Source organism: Alosa pseudoharengus, unplaced genomic scaffold, assembly GCF_046254945.1.
Source record: "Alosa pseudoharengus isolate Yale_2024_CS ecotype anadromous, Long Island Sound unplaced genomic scaffold, YU_APseudo_1.1 YU_APseudo_1.1_scf_12, whole genome shotgun sequence".
NCBI classification, from domain to species: domain Eukaryota; kingdom Metazoa; phylum Chordata; class Actinopteri; order Clupeiformes; family Clupeidae; genus Alosa; species Alosa pseudoharengus.
This window is the reverse complement of record NW_027468587.1, coordinates 13,868,598-13,893,597: the sequence shown is the minus strand read 5'-3', so window position 1 is coordinate 13,893,597 and position 25,000 is coordinate 13,868,598. Positions and strand designations below refer to the sequence as shown.

Genomic DNA, 25,000 nt, shown 5'->3' with positions numbered 1-25,000 from the left:
ATGTCTATTCTAAGGTAAAGTCCACAAAATAGGCCCGCCAAACACTGCCGGAACTTTAAGAACGAAAATATTTTGCGTTCTGAACCGGTTCAGGACCGATATGTTGGTGGCGGAACGCATGCAAGAACGAACCTGAACCATTCGGAACGGAACGTTTGAAAAATAATTTCGTTTTCAAGCCCTGCTTGAAACATCAACAGAATGTGAAGAAACAAGTGTTTTGACAATATGTCAAAAATATATTTTGTCAAAAATGCCTCCGCTCTGTGATGAGATATCTACTGAAGTTAGCATGCAAACCAACTAGCATTGTTACGGCTCTCTTGTAATACCACTTCCTGCCATTTGTGGCACTGTATTAAATGCAATGCAAGGAAGTAGAAGAGTGGCATGTGGCTGTGTTCGAGGCAACTCAAAGCCTACAGAACTCCACATGGCACCTCTCTGCAGGTATTGTGTAAGGCACCTGTACCTGTCTACAGCCTTCCTCTAGTTCTGTAGTCTAGTTCTTTTCCCATGTTCCCATTGTCTCCCACATACACACACACACACACATACACATACACACACACACACACACACACACACACACACACACACACACACACACACACACACACACACACACACACACACACACTTACACAAAAGTCAATTTAGGTTTAATCTATTTATCTCTGTCACCTGATGTGTCCATCAATTCATGACTGCTGGGTCCAGAGAGGGGGGTGGGTCAAAGCCCCTCAAACCCAACAAAATGAGACCAACCGAGGGCAGTACTGGGGCTAAGTGGTGTTAGGGCAGTTCCACTGCTATGCCTTTCATGGGTAAAAGGACAGTATTTTCTGTCCGCGCGCTCGCTGGAGAAAGGGATTTCAGGCCTGACTAGTGGCAGTGTCAGGAAGGATGACACATGTCAGAGATAACGAGAGGGTATCCAGTGTAACTCTCTCCACTCATCAGTCTCGCCTGGCTGGGGGACACATTGAGCTCCCCAAGTCCGAGCCTATCAGTCCATCAGATGCCAGCTTCGTTTCGTTGTTTTTGGGCCTACGCATCCACACACCCACACACCCACTGGTTTACAGGCCTGCCGCTTGTCAAAATTTGTTTTGTTTACACACCAACATTTTGACACGCATATCAAAAAACAAAACTCAAGTGACAATTTCCAGAGAGTCTACCTGGCAACAACCATATTTTCTTGTCACATTTTCTGCAAAAGCACCAGAGACAGTTGTCCCCACAGTATAAACAATGTCTAACTTGTTCCCACAGTAAACAATGCTCAATACACTGTTGTGAACTCTGAACCTCAATGCAACTTGCTGTGGTTTGTTTCTTCTCTTTTCAGTTCTTTTGCACCAGTGTTGCATAACAACCAATAAATAGCACAGTCACAACAATATTGTTACAGCATTTCTGTCTATTTCAGCAATCCTCCAACAACAATGCTCAATTTAGGTATCATAACTCTAGCATTGCACATTTTTTTAGAGTCCTCTTTTCTTTAGATCTTCTCTTATTTATATCTCGATCTCAAGATTACAAAACTTTATTTTCCCGAGACACCAACATAATTAATTTGATATCTAGATGAACTGATATATAAAGAATAAGACAGCGAGTAAAGCCTACCCACATTTCAATCCATGTGAGCTTAGTGTTGGACAAGCCTAAATGGCCAAAGACGCCTTGGAAGACACGATGTGGCTAAAATAAAACATACCTTGTTGAACCTTTGATTGTTTTCATCCTAAAAGTAAAAGCATGCTAGCTTATATGTGGCTGATGTATGACTAGGGTCTGGACCTATGCAAAGCCTACCAAACAGCCTTCTTTTAAACAGGTTGTAATATTTGAAAACGTTTGATGCAGTTATTACATATTATATACCGGTAAGGCAAACAATTTCAACAGCCATCAAACCTTAAGAAATCGGCTAGTAATTTAGATACTAGGCAAGAGCTGCTCATTCCTTTATCACATACATGAATCACAATAGATAATTTTCCTAAATCTATCAAATTAATTATTTTATTATCTCAAGATTATCTTATTTATTATCTCTAGATACTGACATAAAGAACATAAAGAAGTCAAAATCTTAAGGTGAAGATCTCAAAAAAGTAAATAGCTCTCAAGAAAGTGGCATTACAAATTTACATACAAATTGATGGCATTGGGCTTACATCGTGTCCAGAGCATGAACTTTTTTTTGACAAAATATGCATGAATAACTGGCAAACATAAGTATAAGTATAAGCATTTATACTCTTTTGATCCCGTGAGGGAAATTTAGTCTCTGCATTTATCCCAATCCGTGAATTAGTGAAACACACTCAGCACACAGTGAACACACAGTGAGGTGAAGCACACACTAATCCCGGCGCAGTGAGCTGCCTGCAACAACAGCGGCGCTCGGGGAGCAGTAATGGGTTAGGTGCCTTGCTCAAGGGCACTTCAGCCGTGCCTACTGGTAGGGGTTCGAACCGGCAACCCTCCGGTTACAAGTCCCAAGTGCTAACCAGTAGGCCACGGCTATCCCCTAACATCTGTAACAAACTGGACTTAGTATGCCCCATTGATTCTGAAGTGTATTTTTCTACATGCAAAAGACTAGCCCTCTACCAACAATAACAATAAAACAAAGAAAACATTTAGTCTCACTCTATATCCCATCCAAGCACAAAGCATCCGGCACTTCAGAACCTCTCATATTGTAGTGTCTGGGTGGATGTCTGCTTGTTATTTCTGGAGAGCCAGTGGCCTGTTTAAATGGCTGGTTAAATGAAACACACTGTAAGGAAATTGAACTGAACATGTAGGACAACTGCTCTGGCAGAGCGCTGGTCTGGTTTCATAATGATTATTACGATTTACAAAAATAAATCACTAGAACTCTTACATCCACACATTGAGGACTTCAGAGGAAGTGGAGGAAGAGGAGGGAGGGAGAGAGGGAGGGAGGGACGGTGGTGTTGAAAGAGATCAAAGAGATGTAGCAGTTTAGAAAACAGTTAAATGTTCCAACAGCAAGAAAACAGACCAGATGATCAAAATGACGAGACAAAAAGGAGAAAGGGACAAAAAAGAAACAACAGTTGAGTGCTGTCCACTCCTTCAGACGGAGGAGGAAATAAGAGTGCTGTTGAGTCCTTAAGGATATAAAATAACCAGAAAGAAACACCCTCCTGTTCCACCAAGGAGCTGCGTACAACTGACTAAGAGCAAGAGAGACTGGAAACCACTTGCAACACTAAATTAAAAAAAATTATGACTTGTGATTAATTGGAATGTTTTTCACCCTCACAACATTCATCATAACCAAATCAACTTCAATTAATCATCATCATTGTCACCATCATCATCATCTCCATTACCATCATCAAATGTGCAGAAGAGTTCAACATGATTGTAAACTGTGCAAGCATGTAAACTTTTATTGATATTCTAAACATGTGAACTTGTAAACATGTAAACTTGTATTGATAATTCACAAACACTGTCTGCATTCATAATAGGCTATACTTTAAATCAATATACAATGTACTATAATGTGGAAATAAAGAATGTAAAGATCTTAAGGATAGGGGTACAGAGATGGACAAGAAGAGACAGAGTAAGAAGGAAAGAATGAAAAGAGAAAAGTGAGAGTTATTCTGGGTGATGGAGGGACACAGAACGATTAAACTGGAGGAACTGGAGAAAGTGCGACAGATGAAGGCAGAGAGAGAGAGAGAGAGGGGGAGAAAAGAGGAATGAATGAGAGGGACAGACAGAGTGAAAGCAAAAGAGCTGTGAAGGGTTGAGAGGTGGGGGCGAAACGGGTGGACGTGTGTGTGTGTGTGTGGGGGGGGGGGGGGGTGTCTCCAGATGAGTTGATAGCGTGTCCACCGACACCAACACAAGCTGTGGCACAGTAATGAGATGCTAATGACATGGTAATGATATGGTAATCTGGCAGCAGTATTCCACATCACCAGAGAGAGATGGAGAGAAAGAGAGAGAGAGGGGGGGGGGGGCTCAGAGAGAGGGGGGGGGCACAGAGAGAGAGGGAGAGAGGCAGAGAGAGAGAGAGGTCTTTCACCTCTGGCTGAAGAGAAGGGACTTTGGGTCCCTGGGTGCTCTAAATAAAGCAAATGCAGAACCCCCCCACCCCCCATCCTTAACACAAACACACACATACACACACACACACTACTCCACAATGAAACAGCTAGACATAGGCAGATATCTTAGATCTCAGCAGAATTTATTGTACTCTCAATCTTTGCTTCATCATTTCATCCACAAACATGATACCCCGAAAAACAATATGAGATGGACAAAGATAGCCTTACACACAACTAGCCTAACACACACACACACAGACTCTCTCTCTCTCTCTCTCTCTTTCTTTCTCTCTCCTGCCCTCTCTGTCTCACATGCACACATGCACACGCACGCACGCACGCATGCACACACACACACACCAACACAAACTTAGGCTACATGCCAGAAGACTGCAGAACTAATCTAACTCCAACCCACAAACATGCTGGGACTGACACCTTGCAAGAACAGGGAAGAAAGGAAAGTTGGAGGGCAAGGGGAAAAAAAAAAGGGGGAACGAACAAGTGAAAGACAGTGACATGCCCCTGTTCACACACACACACACACACACACCTGCCTGCCTGTGGCCACCAAACCACAGTAAGAAAGAGGAGTGAAAAGGAGAAAGAGAGAGACGCATAGATAGGGCGAATGTCATGCAGAGAGGAGAAGGTAGAGTGAAACGTCTGTGCAGAGAGGTGGTGGACACACACACACACACACATGCCCGTGTATGAAACCTCACACCCCTAATTGCAGTCATTATACCTGCTCTGTCTGTGCCTGCTCTCAAACATTTTAACATTGGCATAGCTCTCACACACACACACACACACACACACACACACACACACACACACACACACACACACACACACGGATAGCATTTCATTCAAAAACAATGAACAATGAGTGACTTAAAAAACACATAATTACCAGACTGTTTTTTATCCCCCTCAAAGGCAATTTTTTCCTTAGTATGAGACTACAGGCCTCTGAAAGCAAAGGCTTGGTCACAACAAAACACCTCATCATAAAGATGCATCTAGTTTGCTTTTTACTTGTGAAAAAACAGAACAAATGTATCTTTTCCCTTACTGTAAGTGGATAAAAGCATGTGTTAAAACACTTAAAATGCAATATAATGTTGGTAAGTAAGTTTTAAAACACTAGTCCCCGTTTTGAAACCCCACTGAAATTGTTAAGTGTCTTACAGTAACACCCTAAGCTCTGATCTGCTCTGAGCCTTCACCAGGCTTCACTTTCTACCAAACAAAAACAAAACAACAAAGAAAACAATCCTTCCTCTGCAACAGACTTCTATAAATGCACAAGATGCTGCGGGATGTTAATATATATATATATATATATATATTAATATCAGCATGACAACGATGAAGGCCCTCTTTAACAAGCTTTCATAATGCAACAGCAAAGGCGAGGAGCTGTGACACAAAAACGCTGTCACGACTAAAACAAACCCATACGCGGTGACAGACGTGCCGTGCCTGTAATTGTTCTGACTGCAAAAACAAACATAATGTAATGGGCCCGGCGCTATTGGAAATGGCATAAGCAGAGATGCTAAACACAGCAAAGGGAGCAGCCGGGTTTAAAAATGGCACTAATAACGGAGGATGGCTCTAGGATCCAGAGGAGAGAGGCAGCAAGGGAAAAAATGTGATAATAACATGAAGCTAATGTGAAAATCAGCTGACCTTATCTGACTAGTGTTCAGGTGAAAACCATAATGTCTGGAGGGGAAGCTGTTAGGGGAGGGGCATTTTTTGCATTTGGAAGTCACATCCGAGTCAAGAATATGACACCATTTGATTTCCCATTTCAGATCAAACAAAAACCTTATCTAATGATTTTGAAAAAAAAAATTGGAGGGGGGGGGGTTCAGGGAAGTGGACTCTTCCAAGAAAAAAAAAAGACACCCATGCACAATATGAAGTGCAGGTTTGGCCAAATGTGGTCAACTGGAGAGCAGGAGAAAATCACCAGTGACACAATTAAATTGGATTTAACTTAACAAAGAGGATTTAATGGCGATGACATTCAGCGGTTGCCGCAGGCGACAGGTAAAACAGACCAGTCAGCCGTTTCGACGCCTGGAGACTCGAGGGGGATGCGGAGATGCAGTGAGCGCTTCGCTTATCGAGAGCACAGGAGGCTCACGGAGGCGAATTAATCAAATGCAATAAGGGACACTAGAACAGGAACTACAGTTCCCATGCTCCCCCACATTAACTCAACACTGCTGAGCTGAACAAGTCAGGGTGTTAGGATGACACAGACATAGTCATGTATCAGAGAACTTTTACATAAGTTTGAGGAGGTCTATTGACATGGAGTAAAGTTTGTGAAGGGTGTGTTTGTGTGCAAGCCTTGCCGTGTGTGAGTGCGTGTGTGTGTGTGTGTGTGTGTGTGTGTGTGTGTGTGGTGTGGTGTGGTGTGGTGTGTGTGTTTGTGTGTAAACTCTGCCACAGGTAGGCCTACATGTCATCAGTGCAGAAAGCGTCTGACATGAGTGTGTGTATGTGTGTATGATGGCCCTGATGTTAGGCATAAGACATCTTGCGACAAGGTGACGTTGAGATCCAGTTGGCAGGGAGTCGAAAGATTTGGCTTGTCCTGGCATGGTAACTGACACGAAGGAGAAAGAGGGCTGTTTTTTCCTTCCTTTTTGGTGGGGGTGGCATCATGTTAGCTGACATGCCGGAAAAGCAAGGATTTGTGTGTGTGTGTGTGTGTGTGTGTGTGTCTGTGTGTGTGTGTGTGCAGGGTGGGGGGGGCAGGAGAGGCAGCAGAAGTCACTCAGGAACAGGCAGCAGGCAGATCAGCGGGTGGGATTCACCCTTCAGTAAACTGCTGATAAAGGTCAAACCGATGCATTATTCACAAAGAGAGCCAGAGCCAAGGCCAAGATGGGCTTACATCCTCGGGGCAAGTGTTTTAAGAGCTTCAGCAGAGGGATTCCTACAGTGCAGTCCTGTCCAATTTTATTCAGCAGAGAAACACTGTTTTACATAAACTCTCTACAGCACCCTGGGTATTTACTGAAGATTTCTGCACACTGTTTACATCACAAGTCTCTCACAAGATCATGGTTTTACAAAATGCATAGAAGGGCACAGTGTTTAAACAACAATCAAGCATAGAAAGCAAGCATGGTAATAAACGAATTGGTATGATAGCAAAAGGCAACAGATAGCCAAGAGAGGAACATTCAAAAACTGGAAAAAAATGACCTTGATATTAACTATACTTTTCATAAAGTTTTGATAATGTCAGGGTTTATATGGCTGAGCGCACAAGTGCGCATGTCTTCGGTGGTCTTTGATCTGATATGAAATATTCAGAAACGCCGCCACTGTAATTTGATGAAAGCTAGATATCCTCAAATGGAAATACCAGTCAGCACTTTCACATTTCTGCCTATAAAAGACTCTGAGTAAACGGATTTAAAGAATGAAAATTGGGGGTCTATAGGTGGAAGTAATAAAGGCCGTTTAAAATATGCGCTGACCCGTGAGATGAACCGCAGTCCGTGCTGCTCGGCCAGGGCTTGTACGGCTTGGATGCCCCCCTCCATCTCCACCGCGTAGAACACATTGGCTTCGGTGCCGCCCTGCCCTCCTGTGGTCACATAGCGCCACTGCAGCATCCAGAACAGCGTCAAAACAGCTGGCGGTTCCATACCAAGCCTTGAACACAACAATAACAGAGTGATTAGAGAGATAGGCTAGTGTATCCAGAGATTCTTGCAATAAGGAGATTAATCCCAAATTTCACAGAACAATCTACCATTTTAAACTGACATATCCATGTCTGACAATCTTGAAAAGATTATTCTTTTTCTTAAATATTAAAATAGATCAATATGCAAGTCATGTATTAACAACTAAGCCCAATGGCCTAGACTCACAGATGACCTTGAGTGCATTCAGTAGTTGGAACTGTGATGTTAAGTCAACAAAACTCAATGAGAATGTATTTGCTTGTAATTTAAAGGGTGTGTTTATGTAAATAATTTTAACATAATTTTAACAGCATTTTACAGTTTCTTATATACCATTTACTGTGCATTTAACAAGTCCTAAAATGTCAACCATCCATTAGTCAACAAGGCAATACCGGGTCTAACATGACATACATGTTAAACATGTGCTATATGATGCAACTGCAAAGTTTAAGCTATACAAAGAAATCAATGATGCAATGGTGAGGTGTTATTTTCTGTGTTCTGTATTATGTAGTGGAAAGATATGCAATACTCAGGTCCAGTTGTACTCCATGCATATTTCATGCAAATATCATTATAATAATCAGCGTCCTGATCAATTCACTAGAACAGTGGACAGTAGGCTCGTCAGCAATAAGACATGACAGTTTACCATATACAGTAATACAGCCAAGGATATGTCTCACAAGGGTGATTTCTGTTTATTTTGCATGGAGCACATTGCGACAGAAAAAAATAAGAAAATAAAATGATCATCTAAACCCAAATTGCAATTGCAAATTTTCCTGTGTTTCGTTTGATTAGTCATCCTTTGTCTAACGGGAAAGTATTTGTCCGTTTTAGTGATTGGAAGATCACCCCCACCCCCTAATACCTCATACAAACGAACCCCACACTCAACCGCCTCCTCAAAAGAGAGACTGACATATTTAACCTGACACACAGAAATAGCAACGCTCCTCCTGTAAGCCTCCTGACATTGTCTCCTTCTCCATCTGAAAGTTAGTCCCCCTGGCATTAGCACTGACTCGGTCACTAGTCACCTGTGGTCAGCCGTCAGTCGTCACCTTGGTAAGCTCAGACAGACATACGGAGGAGGGAAGAGCGTTGGCTTCACCTCTTGGACTCTCTCCTCTCCTGCCCTCTCCCACTCAAGTTCTGGTCAGTCAGTCCCACTCTCACAGAGCTCACCCGGCCGCAACCCTCTCTCTCGCTCTCGCTCTTCTCCCACACACTCCACTCTCGCACGAGTCACTCCGCTGTGTAGCGTCCCGTAACAACATGCAAATGACGGCCTCTGACTCGACTCGGCACACAGGGCACCTGCACTTAGCGCTATCAGCATGCAAACCGCCAGGGCTGCTTATCTAACCCCTGTGCAGGGAAGATCTAACTCTAGGCTCTCCCAATGTGATCCACCTGCCTCCCACTCACAAGCTAACATACATGTATGGCCAAAGCAAGGGTTTGGGTGGCCGGAAGGGCTAAATTCAGGCATTAACAAGTTACATGTGGAGTAGCCTATCACAAGTGCAAACTAAAAGACATAATTACACTATGGAATAACTACAGTATTTGGACTATACAAAAACTGACCATGGCTGATACATTAAGTAGGTTTAAAATGTAACATGGCAGATACATTCAGTAGGTTTAAAATGTAACATATACATTCAGTAGGTTTAAAATGTAACATGGCAGATACATTCAGTAGGTTTAAAATGTAACATGGCAGATTGCAACCAAACTGAGTGCAGATGCATGTCTCCACATCAACATATGTGATTCTTACAATGTTACAATGTTACTGGCTGTAACTGCACTAACAAACAAGAAAACATATTCTACAGAAGACTCCTTATGTTGCAACTTGGTAGGCCTACATTGACAAAAAGAAACAAAACACATTGAATTTGACACAGTAACAAATAATTAACAAATAATTAATCAAATCCAAAAACCTCACAGTCACCCACAATTCTCTGCAATTACACGCAGGCTATCATCATAGCCCAATTTCTGACACTTAGCCTAATTCACATAAAATTCTGGAATGTTCTACTGGCCCCCTCCCCTTAGTTGCCACCCACTCAGAACTTAGTCAGAAAGAGAGAGAGAGAGAGAGAGGGAGAGAGAGAGAGAGAGAGAGAGAGTCCTATTTGCCTCACAGAGATGTGTGCCAGTGTGTTAGTGAGCCCCAGGGCGGCACAAGAAGAGAGGCCAGATGATTTGTTCCGCAGGAACAGCAAACGTGAACGGGGCCCCAGGCCCTCCGGGGACGCTGATAAAGCACCTGGACATTTTTATAGACAAACTACTTATTTCTGTCCTCATATCGCCTCAGAAAAGACTGATAACTTTATATTCCTCTGAGGCACTGCGGTGAAAAAGTGTCCAGGGGAAAGGCCTTTCAAGACTTTAATTGATCAGACTGAAGCCCTGAGCCCGTCCTCAGATAAAAGAGGGACTTGAACGATTTTCCGCACAATGGGGAAATCTTTCTTTGGGGCTGCGGCCCAATAAAGAGTAAAAATGTAACTCATTATGGAGATTCATTGCGTAGCATTAACACTGGGCTACTATTTAAAAGACAGTCATTAGAGGCATTTCTATCAGTCCTCAGAGGTCAAACAGAGGGTCAAATAGTGTAGTTGGCTAGTCAGAGGACTTTGTGCAGACCATCTCTCATTCATCCAAAATATGGACAGGAGTATGGTAGGTAGCCTATTATTGCAGATACATTTTGCTTTTCATATTATGTTGTCTGAGCAAAATGAATAAGCTGTATTAACATCGACGATTTAGCAGGTTTCCTCGTTAATTTTGTGGAGCAGTAGCCTATAGTGGATATTGTGTAGTGCACATCTTTTCCCCCAATAAATAGGCTACACATGTTCCTGTTGACTTTGGCAGAAACATATTTTGTGGTGTTCATTTGCGTTTGTATCACATGGACTGCACTCTGACACAGCCAAAGGGAAACTGAGACAAACACACCCCACACCTCCCGTTTGACTGCATTACATGTCACGTCCATGCACACGCTGATTAGAGGGATGTCTCATTCACAATTTAAGTAGGCTAGCGTACGGATATTATTCATTGCAGGATCGGTAGCCTACCATAACATCGGATGCAGAAATATGACAAGGCTACACATCAAAATAAAATCAATCAAATTAATGTTAATTAATTCATTTGAACGATTAGCTAATTTGCAGTGGTTCTTTCTATACTCTAAATGCAGTTACTGAATATCTGCAAACAAGTTTAAATAGCCATTGTTGAATGCTGAACTTTGACTAGCAGCTACAGTTCAACCAAACTCAAACTTGCATGTCGTATGAAGTGTATGAATGAGGGTGGGATTGAGGATGAGATGTGCAGTGTTGATCCCACCCCTCTTCCATAAAAACAAAGGTTAGGCTCGGATTAGAAATCGCCGTGAATACATCGACTTACCTTAATTTCGACATTTCAGTGCTGATTTGCTGTGGCATTGGTTGCATCGGGGAAATGTGTTTCAACGCCTGACGCCATCCCAAACACATTATCTAGCAAAAAGATGTTAGCATCAGCATACGGCTTTATAGACCAGACACTAATGTTAAATGCCGTGAAATTCCACTGCTGTTAATGCGTTTCTTTCCGATAAAAACACATATTTGACCCTAATAACAAAATACCAAATTGTCAATGTATGGCCGCAGCAAAACAGTCTACAGCCGCGGCTGGACGCTTCTCTTCGTTTCAACTGATATTCTGAAAAAGCGGGGAAGATGCTTTTGAATGCATGCATAGTGGCGAGGCAGCCGGTGCAGACAGATCTGCATATGGAAATCAGGGTTAGCCTGGGTCCAATTTTATTTAACTGCGATGTACTGGTTTTTAATTAGATGGGATAGCCAGAGCTAGGGATGATGAGACGTGATTACCATACACTTAATTTTCAACTGTAGCTTGTCTAGTCGTATCAGGCGAACAATCCGTGAGAGAAAGTGGTTGCTGTTCACAATGATCGCCATCGTCAAATTATAGCCTACAATACATAGCCTACTGTATCATACACTTGCATTTGTTGCGTGCTACTATCATCCTTAGCGACAACAACCAGTAGCCTATCATAGTATGCATTCGCAGACCATAAGAAAAATGGTCCCATTTAGATTGAATTATTCTTGATGAGCACACGTAGATAATATGATTTATTCTAAACGCGTTCATCGAGTCAAAATGCAGAATTAAGTGTTAAAGTGTGATCACGCCTCTCTGCACAACTTCTGGCCAATCACAGATTTATACTAGTAAAACGTCACAGTACTACGCATGCGTTGTATTGTCAAGCACTCGCGCGGGAGAAACGGAAACAAATGAAAGGAAGTATCAACAGTGACCGGGCATGTAAGTTAACGTTGTTTTTCATGTAATATACTCTATTTATGTGCATATTTCAATATTTGAAGATAAACTACACTCATATTAACTGTTACGGCGACTGTGTTCTGGTCGTCTTTGAGTCTGTAATTTGTAGTGACCCTCATTCCTGTGGCAAATGTTACTCAAATTAGCTAGCTTGACGTTACAGCTATCTTAGTTCTTCTACATAATGTAAATATTGGCTTCCCCAAAACTGTAGATACAACAGCATTGCTTGTACGGAAATGTTCCTTTGTGTGCACTGCATAGACTAATTACAAGTCAGTAACTACAAGTTAATACTGTGTTTTGCAGTCCGACTTGTCACTGAAATGGAAGATGACTTTAGTGAATCCCTTACACCGCCTGTGTCGCCTTTTGCCGGAGAGAGCCTCTATGCTTCAGTCCACGACCAGCCTCCATGCTTTAGCTGTGCGTCAACGTTAGATCTGAGCCGAGACGAAACAAAAACACTTTCCTCAGAGGGATACGTTAGTCGGGGAGCCCTGAAGAGGTACCGCACGGTTGTCTAGTGCTACGGTATCACTCAAACCCATATCACACCATTACAAACATATGCTCGGTGCAACCTCTTTATCTTTTATTTTTTATCGCCTTCTGATCCTCAGGCTACTCCTGAAACTCGATCCTGCTCCGGGGGACTTTGAGACAGACACTGTTGACATATTTGGTTTCTCTTGGGTGACAGAAACAGCTCTGGTGGAATCCACTAAACTTCTATTTGGCTTATTTAGGTAAGCTTAATAGTAGCTCACTTTCATATGCTTATTTATATCTCTCATCAGATTATTTGGTAAATACAGATAATCTCTCTCCTTTCAGGCAAAAAGTTCTTAAACTGGAAAACCTGGTACAGTCTAGCTCCCATGACTTTGGTGAGCATTTTCGTTGGCAAAATGTTAAACATGTAGCAATGTAAAAAATGCTGTAGTTATCCATATACTATCAGGTCACAACAGTCTCTTGTGTGTTGCTGTTTTTAAATAGCATGATTGTCATGGTCTGATGGTCATGGTTGCTGTTTTACAGTTGTGCCATGTCTTTCATACTTGTCTTACCACTATATTGTAGGTCAAGCCAGTGGCCTACATTATGAAGCAGAAGACCTCAGACAGCAGTGTGTCCTGTTCCTCCAGTATGTGAAAGTATTCATAAGCAGGTAAACCACTTGTAAATGTATCCTATTCTAGTGTTAGCAAGCAGGTACTGCTGTGCAACAAGTTAACGTCGCCTCCTGACACCTGACCAACTGCCATATTGGCGTTACAAACTAGTCCCATGTATTTCTATGGAGGATTTTTTAAGTGCTGTGTCTCCTCATTAGAAAGTCTCTGGTTACACTATCACTGCATGAATACCTCAATGGAATGTGTGCCTACCATAAGACATGAATCAGTGCTACACTCTGAGGGCATGCTCATGATCCCCCATGTTCATGCCCCCAGAGTGTAGCACTGTAGCTGCATGGCTCCGTTAGCTGTGGGCTGCAGCAACTTGAGCTAGGTAGAACCGGTTGTTTCCGTTTTTTTGTCGTACTGACAATACTCTGTGAGCCCAGGAGACAGGTGAGTTAATTTTTTTTTTTTTTTTGGGGGGGGGGGTTTATGCCTTTAATTTGATAGGACAGTGGAGAATGACAGGAAGTGAGTGGGAGAGAGAGTCGGGGTGGGATCCGGAAAGGACCACGGGGCGGGAATTGAACCCGGGTCGCCGGCGTACGGTGCAGGTGCCCCAGCCAGTTGCGCCACAGCTGAGGCCAGGTGAGTTATTTTAATGTTTTATGTGTTTTGCATGTGCACCTGCAGATTCCTGGATGCACCACAGGGCCTTGATGAGGGACCCCTTCACCCATATGAAGAACTAGAGGCTCAGCTCCCCTCCTCATTGGTTGAGGAGCTGTTTGGAATCACACTCTTGATCGGCCGTCTCAAAGACCTCCCAGCCAATGTCCAGAGTGCCTTCACCATACAACACCATGGCAAGGTACTGCACCAGTGTCACATACAGTATAAGAGAGAGAGAGAGAGAGAGAGAGAGATGGGTAGAGGGTAGGTGCACTTAAGGGGTTGGTATGGGTGAATGTGAGTAATGACCGAGAAGGAGCCCCCACTGACCCGTGTGTGTGACCGACCCGTGTGTGTGTGGGGGGGGGTGTCTGCTCCACAGCTGTTTCCTCCATCCTGGCACCTGCTGCACCTCCACCTGGACGTCCACTGGTCTGTGCTGGAGATCCTACACCTGCTGGGCCAGAGGACGATGGGTAAGCAGGCGCCATGACACTTGGACATATGAGATTAAACCACTTCAGACATCAGCTATAGCCATGTAAATACAGTAGAACGGGGAGATTATTATGGCATCATCCCACTGGTAAAACCGATGGTGGTTGTTGGTGTGGAAGTGCTCTGCCCTGCTATGTTATGTGGCTGCCTGAGAGTATTGTGTTGCGTTTGTGTTCATGAGCAGGTCAGGTGGTGTACGCGCACCAGTTTGTGAACCTGACAGGGGAGAACATCACCAACGTCAGCCTCTTTGAGGAGCACCTCAACAGCCTGCTCTGTGATCTCATCGGCCTGGCCCTGAACAAATACAGCAAGGTGTGTGTGTGCCTGTACACATGATGTGTATGCATAAAACTGCAATTAGTTTGAAGACTATGGGTGCATTTGATACCTTTTTGATATCAGTACTTAAACAATTTGTTGAAATGAATTGTATTTGTTTTGCCTATGCTTTTGCTATTGCATGATCTTTATTTGCCTTTTATTATAGCTGTGAGTACACGTAGTGTTGATGTTGACTATGCGTTCTTGTATTGTTCTTGTGTGGCGATGGTCATGTGGCGATGGTCATGTGGTTTAGGTGACCAGCCACCACTACCACTGCCTCTGCACTAAAGAGCTCTGGGTCCTCCTCATCCACCTTCTAGAGCACAGGAGCAAGACAACACACACTCCTGTGAGTCAGGGAACACACACATACACACACGCTTGTACACACACACACACACACACACACACACACACGCTTGTACACACACACACACACACGCTTGTACACACACACACACACACGCTTGTACACACACGCGCACACACACACACACACACGCTTGTACACACACGCGCACACACACGCACACACACGCTTGTACACACACACACGCGCTTGTACACACACACACACACACACACAGACACACACACGCTTGTACACACACACACACACACACACTCTCTCTCTCTCTCATTGCCCTTATGCGCAAACATATATACTCACAAATGCAATACCATGGCATGTTCAGACCATGTATACAACTTTGTTAATTATACCCGTCCTGTTTCTGTGTTCTGATATTATTGTCTGGCTTACCTTATTCCTCTCCATGATCAGTCGTTCTGGGGCTACGTGACTCCGCTTCTGCAGAGTCTCCTGAAGGGGACGCCAGCGGGGGAGCAGCGCCTTCCCAGCACCTGCAAAGACCCACTGGGCTTCACCTGGTGGCTGGTCACACACCTGGCTCAGGTGGGCCAGTACAGCCGAAACGGCTCGCTTCATACCGAGGTATGCCACCCAGCCAGTCTATGCCTGAGAGTGTATATCAAAAGCCCCTTTCACGCGGGTGGGCTATATGTATGAACACAATTATACACATTATTTGACCTAGACATCACCTGGGCCTTACCCCACCTGCCCCCTAGACATCACCTGGGCCTTACCCTACCTGCCCCCTAGACATCACCTGGGCCTTACCCTACCTGCCCCCTAGACATCACCTGGGCCTTACCCCACCTGCCCCCCTAGACATCACCTGGGCCTTACCCACCTGCCCCCTAGACATCACCTGGGCCTTACCCTACCTGCCCCCTAGACATCACCTGGGCCTTACCCACCTGCCCCCTAGACATCACCTGGGCCTTACCCTACCTGCCCCCCTAGACATCACCTGGGCCTTACCCTACCTGCCCCCCTAGACATCACCTGGGCCTTACCCTACCTGCCCCCTAGACATCACCTGGGCCTTACCCACCTGCCCCCTAGTACTAAGTCTGGATGTCATGCGAGTGAATGTATGTCTGAACACAAAAGTGTAAAACGTGAGTAAATTCACACCTTTGTTTTGTGAAGCTGATGGTGTCCACTTGGTTTAACTGTAGTTTATAAGGTTATGACTTCGTCCTAATCAAATTCATCCATTCATTTTCTTTCATAACAGACTGGCACTAATTTGCAAAAACAGGAAGTTCTGATGTAGGGTAGTTATGCACATATCGCGATAAAGTTGTATATTGGACATTGGATATTCGACACATTCAAAAAATCCATTTAGCACTGGCTACGAGGGATGGATTTGTTAAAAAAAAAAAAAAAAAAAATTGTGATTTTATATATAATTTAAAATGTAAATGCCCAACATCCAATTTAAAACCAAATTTACCACGGTTATGCACACATTCACTACATGAACACAGTCAAAAAGCATTCAAAGAGAACAACCTCATCGCGATTTAACTGTGGGCTATGGCCAGAAATCTGCACATGAATCTATACATAAACAGCGTTAAAAGTGGGCATATTGTTAGACACAAACATTTCACTGGCACTACTCCACCTAGGGATTTTAAGCACAATTCTCAGTGCATCATTATAAGCCACTTGAAGTTTTTTCATTTTTGACTCACTAAAATTACACCACAGGTGGGCTATTGAAAATGTATCTTCACAAATGTTGTGTGACTGAATTGATTCATCATGGAGCTGGTTTGGCCTTCAGCACTAGACAGTATGGCTTGAGCTGTGTTTGAAAATGATGTGGTTGAAAGTATATCTGGGCCTGTGGATCACCAGTTGATGTGATGCACTGGTTTCTGTGGTAATGTCTTTCAGAAACAGTTCCAACTCGAACACAACTGGAGTTTTGTGTGTGAGCTGCTGAAGTCAACCTGTGATCCGAAGGTAGGATTGCCCTTTTTATTCCTCCTAAATGGAGAAATCTGGCGATTTTTCACATCGATCTTCGTTTCTCGAGGTCATTGAGTACTGTCGGTACGAAAAAACCCAAAAAAACAATTGGTTTTACCTAGCTCAAGTTGCTAGTTCCAACAGCTGAAGTAGCCAGGCAGCTACAGCACTACACTCTAAGCCCCCATGTTCATGCCCTCAGAGTGTAATGCTGTAGTTGCCTGGCTACTTTAGCTGTTGTGAAAGGTGTAAACAATTTGAAGAAATATGTTCAGCAGTTCTTGAATAACTATTCTCATTAGTGTATCAAAGGTGCCGCCCGTGATTCTCATATAGTTTTCAGCAAACCCAGTAAAGTACTCAGTCCTCTAGCTGTTTGTTCAACAATGTTGCTTGTACACCATCCTGGCTCTGTAAATGGTACCCTAGTGGCTTGAGGTGGATCAGCTCAATTAGAGAGTGTGTGTGTGTGTGTGTGTGTGTGTGTGTGTGTGTGTGTGTGTGTGTGTGTGTGTGTGTGTGTGTGTGTGTGTGTGTGTGTGTGTGTGTGTGTGTGTGTGTGTGTGTGTGTGTGTGTGTGTGTGTGTGTGTGTGTGTGTGTGTGTGTGTCTGGGTGTGTGTGTGTGTGTGTGTGTGTGTGTGTGTGTGTGTGTGTGTGTGTGTGTGTGTGTGTGTGTGTGTGTGTGTGTGTGTGTGTGTGTGTGTGTGTGTGTGTGTGTGTGTGGTAGGGGAGTGTTCAGGAGGAACAGATCCGGATGCACGTGCATTGCTGCCTGAGTTTAACCATGCTGTGGGAGCCCAACACCAGTGCGGTGACGACCCTCTGGGAGTACTACAGCAAGAATCTGGTGAGACACACACACAAACACACACACTCCTGAAATCAAACCAGCCTTGGAGATACAGACATGCTTAGAATACAAGCTATTTACCTGTCCTGTCCATTGATCTTAACAGCATTCACACCTATTACATGTTTCTTTCTTATATCCATTGCTATCACTTGACCTTACCCATTGTGGACCCCTATTATCATCCAAAGCATTATGGTGCTATGTAGTTATGTTTGTGTTAGCTTCTGCAGCCAGTGTGTGGGTTAAGCCTATTCCAAGACTAAAAGATTTGTTCAATTCATGGATTTCATCAGGTCCCTTTCCACAGGTGTATTAATCAAGCACCATGCAATCTGCATTCATAATCTAGGTGCTTGATTTTACACACCTGTGGAAAGGGACCGGATGAAACCCATGTATGGAGATTGACTCTTTGAGAACTAGTCTTAATCCATGTATGGGAAAACTGGCCCTTCCTGTTTATAGAATATGCTCTGATGTCAAATCTGTCAGACATTCTAGAATATCATCCAGTCGGACAGTGAGATGAGTCTCTTAATTTATTCCATCTGGCTCCTCGTTCACCTGGAGCCCCTCTCATCACCGCTTGTCTCTCCACCCTAACCCCCACCCTACCCCCCAGAACGCATCCTTCGCTGTGCCCTGGTTGGGCGTGAGCGGCCTGGGCAGTGTGGGCCGCGGCCCCCTGTCGCTGCTGGAGCTGGCGCAGGTCTGCTGCTCTCCGGCGCCGCTGGGCTCGGCCGCCCACACGCAGCTCTACCGCGCCTGCAGCTCCTTCGCCATCTTCCTGCGCGTGCTCGCCCTGCACCTCGGCCAGGAAAACGCAGGTGGAGCCCCCTGGAGGCAGATCAAGGGCAGGTCAGGGACCGCCGCCGCCTCTGGAGTTCTCATTCACTCACTACTACAAGAACAGCTCGCTCTGTACTGCTTACACACCACACAGCAGCTTGACACCTTTGCAGCAATCTTTTGTTGTTGAACAACTGAACAACTACTTGGTATCATCTTCAAATTAATTTTAATATTATTATTGCTGGAATACGGTCATGTGAAGGACCGAAAAACCCATTACTATGCACTGATATGGTTCAGGTCAGAAAACCCTACTGAAATATAAGAAAAACTGACAATTATTTGAAAATAGTGCCAGTTAGCAAGTTGGCAAGCTTTTTTCAGTACCAACTGGGCTTTTGGCAGTGTTTGCAAGTTTTGTGTTGCAAGTTTACATAGTTACCAATAGTTGTAAATCTAATCCTAATGCTGCTTAGTGCTTACACAAGTGTTTTTGCTAGTGGAGTTATCTGACATTGGAAGTGTACTGTTGTACACTGGCATGAGCAGCTGTGCATGGCCTTGTATCAGTGCCATTTCCATGATCTGCGTCAGCATTAGCATCTAACAGCTCTGTTTTTACCCTCATTCCTGATCTGCGTCAGCATTAGCAAAAGTATTGGCACTCATGCTAAAGTTGACTGAAAAGAGGAATATAAAATCATCTTTTGGAAATTGATCTTAATGCCTTAAGTGAAAAATGAGGAAATATCTAACCTTTAAGGACACCAATTTTCTTAGTGAATGAATAATGTATCATAAATAAATAAATGTTCTTCCTTAAAATACAGGGGTCATAAGTATTGGCACCCCTATGTTAAATTCCCATAGAGACAGGCAGATTTTTATTTTTAAAGGCCAGTTATTTCATGGATCCAGAATACTGTGCATCCTGATAAAGTTACCTTGGCCTTTGGAATTAAAATAGCCCCACATCATCACATACCCTTCACCATACCTAGAGATTGGCATGGGTGTTATTTCAGTTAGCCTATTAGCTGGTTTGATGCTCATTGAGCTCAGTTCGGCAACGGATGACGTAAGCCCATGTGAAGTGAATGGGATGCGTCTCCAGCACTGCAACGCATGCAACTGTGTGTAGAAGCCGTAACAGCTCTGTTTTTACCCTCACTGTCCGTTTCCCCTAGTTCCCTAGTGATTTTGAGATTTATACAAATTTTATTTCACATAAACATTTGCCTTCTGTCAATCAGACTTATGTTGCTATGGTTTTGGCATTGTCTTTCATAGACTTTCATGGCATGATGTTGCCTCTCCCTCATCTGTAGCCTTTGCTAGGCCCACGGCACTGCACACTTGTGTGTGTGTGTGTGTGTGTGTGTGTGTGTGTGTGTGTGTGTGTGTGTGTGTGTGTGTGTGTGTGTGTGTGTGTGTGTGTGTGTGTGTGTGTGTGTGTGTGTGTGTGTGTGTGTGTGTGTGTGTGTGTGTGTGTGTGTGTGTGTGTGTGTGTGTGTGTGTGTGTGTGTGTGTGTGTGTGTGTGTGTGTGTGTGTGTGTGTGTGTGTGTGTGTGTGTCGCCAGGACCACACTGACTTCAGGCAGTGCAGATTCTCTTTAAAGGCAACAGGTGACTTTAAATGGCCAAGAGCTCATGGCGTGGTGCAAGGTAGGGTGTCAAAGTTGCATGGCACTCACTAAAGCAGGCACACACATGCACTCTACACACGCATGCACAGTCACATACACCATTCATCTGCTCAGGAACATGCGGTACATATCTTAAGGTTGTGTGTGTATTTGTGTGTCTGTGTTTGTGTGAAGGACTCACCCTCAGTTCACTCCTGTCACTCTTTTTTTCTCTTTTTTACACACACACACACACACACACACACACCTACAGTGCACACTGAGCTACATTTGGGATTTGCAGCTTGGCCCTGGTTTGGATGAAAGTGCCCCACCTGCTATGTACACACACACACACACACACACATATACATGCGCCATAAATGGTGTGATCCGATCTGGTGGTGTGTGTGTGTGTGCAGGGATATAAATCCGGATAATGACTTCCCTCTGTTTGGAACGTGCTTGGCCGCACAGCAGACACAGAGGCTAATTAGCTAACGAGCACGGTGGTTAATTCGCCTTAACGAATGGCTCTGCGCGTGTGTGTGTGTGTGTGTGGGGGGGGGGGGGGGGGTGAACTCTGGGAATTGGTGGGGTGGGGGGTAGGCAGCCATGAAACTGGCAGGGCTGGGCTGGGCTGGGCTAGTTCCAGCACCCAAGAGGAAGGCCCAAGCCACACACGCACGCACGCACACACACACACACACACACACACACACACACACACACACACACACACACACACACACACACACACACACACACACACACCCAGACACACCCAGAGAGAGAGACGTATGCTCCGAGGAGGCCGAAGTTCACCCAGGGGGCGTGGTGCTCAGCAGGGAGTTGGCATGCGGCGCATTAATGAGCGTGGCAGGAGGGAGGGGCGTCCGTGCCAACAAACTCACCCCAGCATCTGCTCCCCCGCTGAGGAAAAGCTGTCCGGGATAAACAAACAATCACACACAAACACACACACACACACACAAACAAACACACACACTCTCTCTCCTCCTGTCTTGCTTGGTCACTCTTGGTCTTTAACTCCTGTGTCAGTGCCTCTGTTTTTTTCTGTCCTCTACTTTCCTCTTTACGTTATTGTTGTCCACCTCACTCTCACACACACACACTCACACACACAGCGCTAGAGAGCTTAGTGCTCCATCATCCAGCAGGGCTTGTTTTGTATTTTTTTTCAGCAGCTGCTGAGATGTAACCCACCATCTCAGCAGCTCTCTCTGCGTGTGGGTGTGTGTGTCTGTGTCTCTGTGTGTGTGTGTGTGTGTGTGTGTGTATGTGTGTGTGTGTGTGTGTGTTCATGCCAATCTTCTGATGGAGTCCAAAGGGTTCTCTGCTTGGAGGGAAACAGCTCTGTGTGTGTGTGTGATGTGTTTGTGTTTGAGAGAGGGGGGTTAGTGAGAGTATTGATTTTTCCCTGGTGCTGCTGTGTGTGTGTGTGTGTGTGTGTGAGCAAGAGAGAGGGAGAGAGCGACAAGCTGCTGTGTTTCTGAGTATTTCTGACATTTAGTATGATCTTTTAAAGGCATTTCACACACAATGCCTGAGGGATTATATGCTTAGATCAGTTACTTTCATACACTCTCTCACACACTCGGACAGAAGTAGGTGCGCTCAGCTTCACCTTACTTTGCTTTCCCAGAGTGATGAGCACACTCTCCTTCGCGACGAGAATGAGCTGTTTCTGCTTGTTAAGTCCTTTTAGTTTCCTCCATCAGACAGAAACACAGGAGGATGTGTCACTCATCTGGTTCTCCTCTCCTCTCATGGGTTTTACTGTTCTCTGCACCTCTTCTCTTCTCCCTTCTCTGCTCTTCTCATCTTCCCTTCTCTCATTCTCTTCTCTTCCCTCCATCTCTGCTCTACTCACCTTCTCTTCTCTCATTCTCTTCTCTTCCCTCCATCTCTGCTCTACTCACCTTCTCTTCTCTTCTCTCATTCTCTTCTCTCCTTCTCTGCTCGTCTCACCATCTCTTCTCTTCTCTCATTCTCTTCTCTTCCCTCCATCTCTGCACTTCTCACCTTCTCTTCTCTCCCTCTCTTCTCTTCTCTTCTCTTCTCTCCATCTCTCTCTGCTCTTCTCTCATTCTCTTCTCTCCTCTGCTCTTCTCACCTCTTCTCTCCCTCTCTTCTCTTCTTTTCTCTTCATCTCTTCTCTTCTCTTATTCTCTTCTCTCCCTCTCTTCTTTTCTCTTCATCTCTGCTCTTCTCTCATTCTCTTCTCTCCCTCTCTTCTCTTCTCATTCTCTTCTCTTCATCTCTGCTCTTCTCTCATTCTCTGCTCTTCTCATCTTCTCTTCTCTTCTCTTTTATTTTCTTTCTTTTGTTCTTTCTTTCTTTGTCACCTTTCTCTGTTCTTCCTCTTTATTTTAATTATGTGAGTATCTTTCTTTTCTTTGTCTTAATCTGTTCCTTGTCTGTGTATGAAATGTGCCACATTTGCCTTGTATTTCAATAAGCATTTGCCTTCCTCGTCAGGATCTACTCTAAGTTCCACCAGAGGCGCATGGCGGAGCTGTCGGAGTTGGGCTTGATGAACTTCCTGCTGCTCTTCCTGGTTCTGGCCCGCAGCGCCGAGCTGGAGGACGTGTCGGGCCGGGCCTTCGACCTCATGGCGCTGCTCCCGGCGGGCACCATGCCCCCGGCGCACCGGGCCCTGCTATGGCGCGGCCAGCTGGCACTGCTGCTGCTGTACGTGGGCCGCGGACTGGACGCTGGCGCCCACGCCGACCGCCTCGCTACTTCCTTCACCCAGGTGCCACTTACACATTATCATCCCTTTGGTTAAACCTCTACATCATCCTTTGGTTAAACCTCTACATCATCCTTTGGTTGAGCTTCTACATCATCATCTGGTTATCCTGTGTTGGATGTTTTTATTTGTCTAGTCTATTACTATGATTTTTCATTTCAATTTATAAGACTTCACTTTAAACTATTAGTTGTAAATATTAGACATATAGACTTCACTTTAAACTATTAGTTGTAAATATTAGACATATAGACTTCACTTTAAACTATTAGTTGTAAAAATAAGCCGATCTCATACTCACGATTGGTATTGGTCCAATATTGGACAAAAGTACTGGACCAGATATTGGAAAGTAAAGAAACTACCAATCCGACCCCATCGATTCCGTTAAAAGCTAAAATTATCATAAAGTCGGAACCCATCGCTGCCTTTCAAGCATGTATTCAGGCAAATGTATTACCAGCATAGTTGATTTAACAGAGGGTAAAAGGCAGTATCGGATTGACATCAGCAGACACTAAAGGTCATCATATTGCTAGCGGTACATGAAAAAGTTGTATCGTGCCATCCCTGATTAGTTTTAACGCTATTGTAATGCTTTGGATAAAAGCATCTGCTAAGTAAACATGAACATGTAAAGGTTGGCCTAGTATTTAAAAGGCAGCATTTATGGTTTTTACTTTGCGCTGTAGCTTGAATATCAGTCCTCATTTGTAAGATAAGTGTTTTTGGGGAAAAAGCGTCAGCTAAAAGCGTAAAATGTAAATGTAGGTGGCGCGCGAGTTCTACCTGAAGACCACTGAGCCGTCACGCAAGCTGGCGCTGTGGCAGCCACTGGGGGCATACCTGGATGGCGTGACCGAGGTGCTGGAGACCAGCGGGCACCTCTGCCAGGCCGAGGAGAGGCTGCTCAACGAGGGCTTCGCCATGCTGCTGCCCGCCTGCCGGCAGTCCGAGCTGGCGTCCACGCTGGGCTTCCTACAGACCGCGCTGGCACAGCTGAGGTGAGACGCAGCCAGGACGTACACACACACACACACACACACACACACACACACACCACTCAGACTTTTCTCTCGTTTCATCCTTTCTCCATCAACTCTTCTTTGTTGGTCACTCTTTTTTGTAATCTTCCCATCATCCTCTTCTTCTCCATCCATGTAGCCCACCACACTGATATAGCTTAGTGAGCTCTCCAAAGACATCCACACATGCACACATTTTGACATGTACGGTAGATATACTCTGGTTCCTTAGACAGTTGCTGATGGTGCTTAGGATTACGTTTTACTTTAGTTGTGTTTCAATGGTTTTCCAGACTGTAATCTGATTTATGGCCAAGAAGATAGCAGTGAATGGTGCTGGTTTTTTTTATTGTCATTTATATAATTATCGGAAGAAATTCCATGCAGTATTGTGATCGTTTTAAGTCTGTCCTTCCTGCCACACAGTGAAAACCTCCTAATTGCTGTGGAGATGTGCTGGTGTGTGTGTAATGTTAGTTTTCCGTTCCCCCCTGCAGTCCACACACAAACACACACACACACACGCACACACACACACACACACACCACACCACACACACACACACACAACGGACGCATTGTGCTCTACTGTCGCCGCTGCCAGATAAACACACCCATTCTCCATCCCTCTCCTCTCCTCTCCTCTCCTCTCCGGGACCCAATGTCACCCTGTCCAGGTGCTGGCA

The 25,000-nt window shown here is 44.6% G+C and overlaps 2 protein-coding genes across 2 annotated transcripts in view; one reads left to right on the top strand and one right to left on the bottom strand.

Moving 5' to 3' along the window:
• Nucleotides 1-8,985, bottom strand: part of LOC143118353 (neuroendocrine convertase 1-like) — a 189,046-nt gene extending 180,061 nt beyond the window's left edge. Inside the window, exons 1-2 of the mRNA XM_076279419.1 lie at nucleotides 8,887-8,985; nucleotides 7,628-7,805 (exon numbers count right to left, since the gene is read on the bottom strand). Of these exons, the coding sequence (XP_076135534.1) occupies nucleotides 7,628-7,798 (171 nt within the window). The 5' untranslated portion in view covers nucleotides 7,799-7,805; nucleotides 8,887-8,985. The remainder of the gene's footprint in view (nucleotides 1-7,627; nucleotides 7,806-8,886) is intronic.
• Nucleotides 8,986-12,204: 3,219 nt separating this feature from the next.
• Nucleotides 12,205-25,000, top strand: part of mms22l (MMS22-like, DNA repair protein) — a 24,589-nt gene continuing 11,793 nt past the window's right edge. Inside the window, exons 1-16 of the mRNA XM_076279417.1 lie at nucleotides 12,205-12,244; nucleotides 12,575-12,773; nucleotides 12,889-13,014; nucleotides 13,103-13,155; nucleotides 13,352-13,439; nucleotides 14,086-14,263; nucleotides 14,447-14,540; nucleotides 14,747-14,885; nucleotides 15,060-15,069; nucleotides 15,143-15,238; nucleotides 15,674-15,844; nucleotides 17,168-17,236; nucleotides 17,971-18,090; nucleotides 18,719-18,954; nucleotides 23,016-23,292; nucleotides 24,061-24,293. Coding sequence (XP_076135532.1) covers nucleotides 12,214-12,244; nucleotides 12,575-12,773; nucleotides 12,889-13,014; nucleotides 13,103-13,155; nucleotides 13,352-13,439; nucleotides 14,086-14,263; nucleotides 14,447-14,540; nucleotides 14,747-14,885; nucleotides 15,060-15,069; nucleotides 15,143-15,238; nucleotides 15,674-15,844; nucleotides 17,168-17,236; nucleotides 17,971-18,090; nucleotides 18,719-18,954; nucleotides 23,016-23,292; nucleotides 24,061-24,293 — 2,120 coding nt within the window. The 5' untranslated portion in view covers nucleotides 12,205-12,213. The remainder of the gene's footprint in view (nucleotides 12,245-12,574; nucleotides 12,774-12,888; nucleotides 13,015-13,102; nucleotides 13,156-13,351; nucleotides 13,440-14,085; nucleotides 14,264-14,446; nucleotides 14,541-14,746; nucleotides 14,886-15,059; nucleotides 15,070-15,142; nucleotides 15,239-15,673; nucleotides 15,845-17,167; nucleotides 17,237-17,970; nucleotides 18,091-18,718; nucleotides 18,955-23,015; nucleotides 23,293-24,060; nucleotides 24,294-25,000) is intronic.